The 2,539-nt window shown below is 44.2% G+C and overlaps 1 protein-coding gene across 1 annotated transcript in view; it reads right to left on the bottom strand.

The window, feature by feature from the left end:
- The window catches only part of LOC113818872 (serine-rich adhesin for platelets), an 18,479-nt gene extending 17,792 nt beyond the window's left edge, over positions 1-687 (bottom strand). Inside the window, exons 1-2 of the mRNA XM_070127518.1 lie at positions 643-687; positions 81-302 (exon numbers count right to left, since the gene is read on the bottom strand). Of these exons, the coding sequence (XP_069983619.1) occupies positions 81-302; positions 643-687 (267 nt within the window). The remainder of the gene's footprint in view (positions 1-80; positions 303-642) is intronic.
- Between the last annotated feature and the right edge of the window lie 1,852 nt (positions 688-2,539).

Genomic DNA, 2,539 nt, shown 5'->3' with positions numbered 1-2,539 from the left:
AACAGGGTGTCTGGCGGTGCTGAGTGAAGCGAGTGGCAGCCCCCACGCCCTGCTCGGCCGGGTGACCTGGAGTGACCGACCTGGTCAAAGGCCGGCTCGTCGAGGTGTGAGTGAACGACCGAACGAGGATGGGTCAAGGTCTTGCCTCCCTTATATTCTGACCAGCAGCGCCGGCCTTCTATATTTAGAGAGCGTGGTTTGGGGGTGAAGCGAGGGGCAGACAGCGAGCGTGGGGTGTGCCCGTGTCGACCGTAGCCAACCACGCGGTCTGGATGTGGACCACGAGGGGACCACGTGGTATGCTACGTAGTATGCTATGCTATGCAGTATGCTATGTCCTATATGGAGCCTGAGGCCAAAGGTATGGATCACTCCTACCTTGGACCTCAGCCTTCGCCTCAACTAATTTTGCAGGGTCTTTTCTTCTCCCCTTTTCCTTTTCCTTCTCTTCTTCATCCCTTCTTCTGCCCGCTCCCTGGGGTGTGAAAGCCGCGCAGAAACGATGAAAAGCTCCTTCGTATCAGGCATGAATGGCCTCCGGGGATCATGGGCAAGATATTCCCTCGGTTAATCGCCTCGTCTTTACCTCTCATGATGACTCTGAGGGGCAAGTTTCTTTCCCCCCATTTATTTCAGGCTCACCATAGCCAGTACTAAAGATTTTTTTATACTCTTGTTAGGGGGCATTAAGTTTCATCAACTTTAGTGTTCACCATAACCACAATGCTAAATGCAAAAACTGTGGAATATTTAATCAGCGTCGGACACAATCGGCCGTTATCGTTATCATTGCTCTTTCTGTCTTTTTTTTTTTTTTTTTTTTTCTTTTGGTACAGAATCGGAATGTTACCAATCCTTGCCTACCCGACCATCTTGTGATGAGACCCATCATGCATACCTGATCACGACAATGACTCTTTTTCTAGATATATACTATTTCTGGGTAGATGCTTGTACTAATAAAGGTTTAGTATAATAGAAAAGTACTTTCTGGAACCTCAAAACAATATCGTCACAAAACACTGACTACGTATTGAAAAATAAATATCTCTCTGACCAACTTCAAGAAAATATGTATTATCTAAGAATAATCATAATTTAGCGCTGAGAGCATTACAGACTCGAGAACTGACCTTAAAAAAAAGAAAAAGAAAAGAAAACGTTGGTCAATGAAACCCCACTTCCGCCGTTGCAGTGAACCGCTTGTCTAACCAAACAATCAGTGCCTAGCAGTGACTGATTGTTGTACCACTCAAAATGATAGAGAAAAAACGGGTGGTCGTATGATTTATTACTGGTGGTATCGGCATTACGTATCGATCGATGCTTTTATATTTGGTATCGCCATCGCTACTCAACAATAGTATTGTTTTATCGGCATCGCTTTAGTATTTTTCTCAAAATGTATCGAATAAAATCAACAATTCGATACATTGATACATTTTCATAGCTATCTCACTCTCTCCCGGGCCCCGGAAGGAAACCGTAAAAAAATTACAGTAGTCGCTTATTTGAGCCCAAGAACAACTAACAGCAAATTTATAGTGTATTTATACGAAACCAACGTTACAGTAGTTAACGTTAAGATTGAAAATAAGGAAGTGGTTCAAAAAATGTCCTCAATCTTCTGCCAAACAAGTTGTGATATTAGTAACATATTCTTGATTGCAAGTTCTTGATTGTAAGTTCGAGTAATATACAGTTCATATTAACATAAAAGTTTGAGGTAAAAATGGGCATTTCCTATTTGGAAAAGGCGTTTCTCACCTAAAAATTATGTGGCCCTAAGGGCCCGGCCCAATTCTTTGCCCCGGGGTCCTGAACGCTGACGGCGGCCCTGTATACACACACACACACACACACACACACACACACACATATATATATATATATATATATATATATATATATATATATATATATATATATATATATATTTCTCTCTCTTGCCACAACGGCTAGAATTCTGACTACCAAAGCACACTGAGCAAACATCAGGACTGCATCACGTCTAATGAACGTCTATGAACGGCGATGCTGCATAGGGCGAGCGTGCATCGTCTCGATATCAAAATGGCTTTAGAAAGAAACGACCTACGACCCACCTCCAGAGGCAGTCTCAACCAACGGTATTTTTTTACTTGGCCTTGTCATTCTCTCTGTCTCTCCCTCCCTCCCTCTCTCTCTATCAGTCGTGGTGCATCTCTCGTAGGACAAGGACGTGTTTGCAGTACTGTCCTCAGACGTGAGGTCCCCGAATCCTGTGTTTACCAGCCCCTATCTGACCTCAGACAGGGAGCGGGTCACCTCCTACCAAGGTATCAGCATGGCTAGTGTTGCTAATGGAAGTGGATCCCATAAGAGGATAAGAAGTGATGGAAGCGTAGACACGAGTGACGAGAATGGATGCGAGCAGGAGAAGAGGAAGAAGAACGACGGAAACGAAGAGGCAGCCCTGAATGTTGCGGGTGTGAACGACAGGAAGAGACTGCTATTTCCACGGGACTGCGCCATTTCTTAGAAAAATTAAGGTGGGCCA

Source organism: Penaeus vannamei, chromosome 11 (assembly GCF_042767895.1).
Source record: "Penaeus vannamei isolate JL-2024 chromosome 11, ASM4276789v1, whole genome shotgun sequence".
NCBI lineage: Eukaryota > Metazoa > Arthropoda > Malacostraca > Decapoda > Penaeidae > Penaeus > Penaeus vannamei.
Note: the sequence above shows the minus strand (reverse complement) of the source record. Positions and strands in the feature narration are given on the sequence as shown.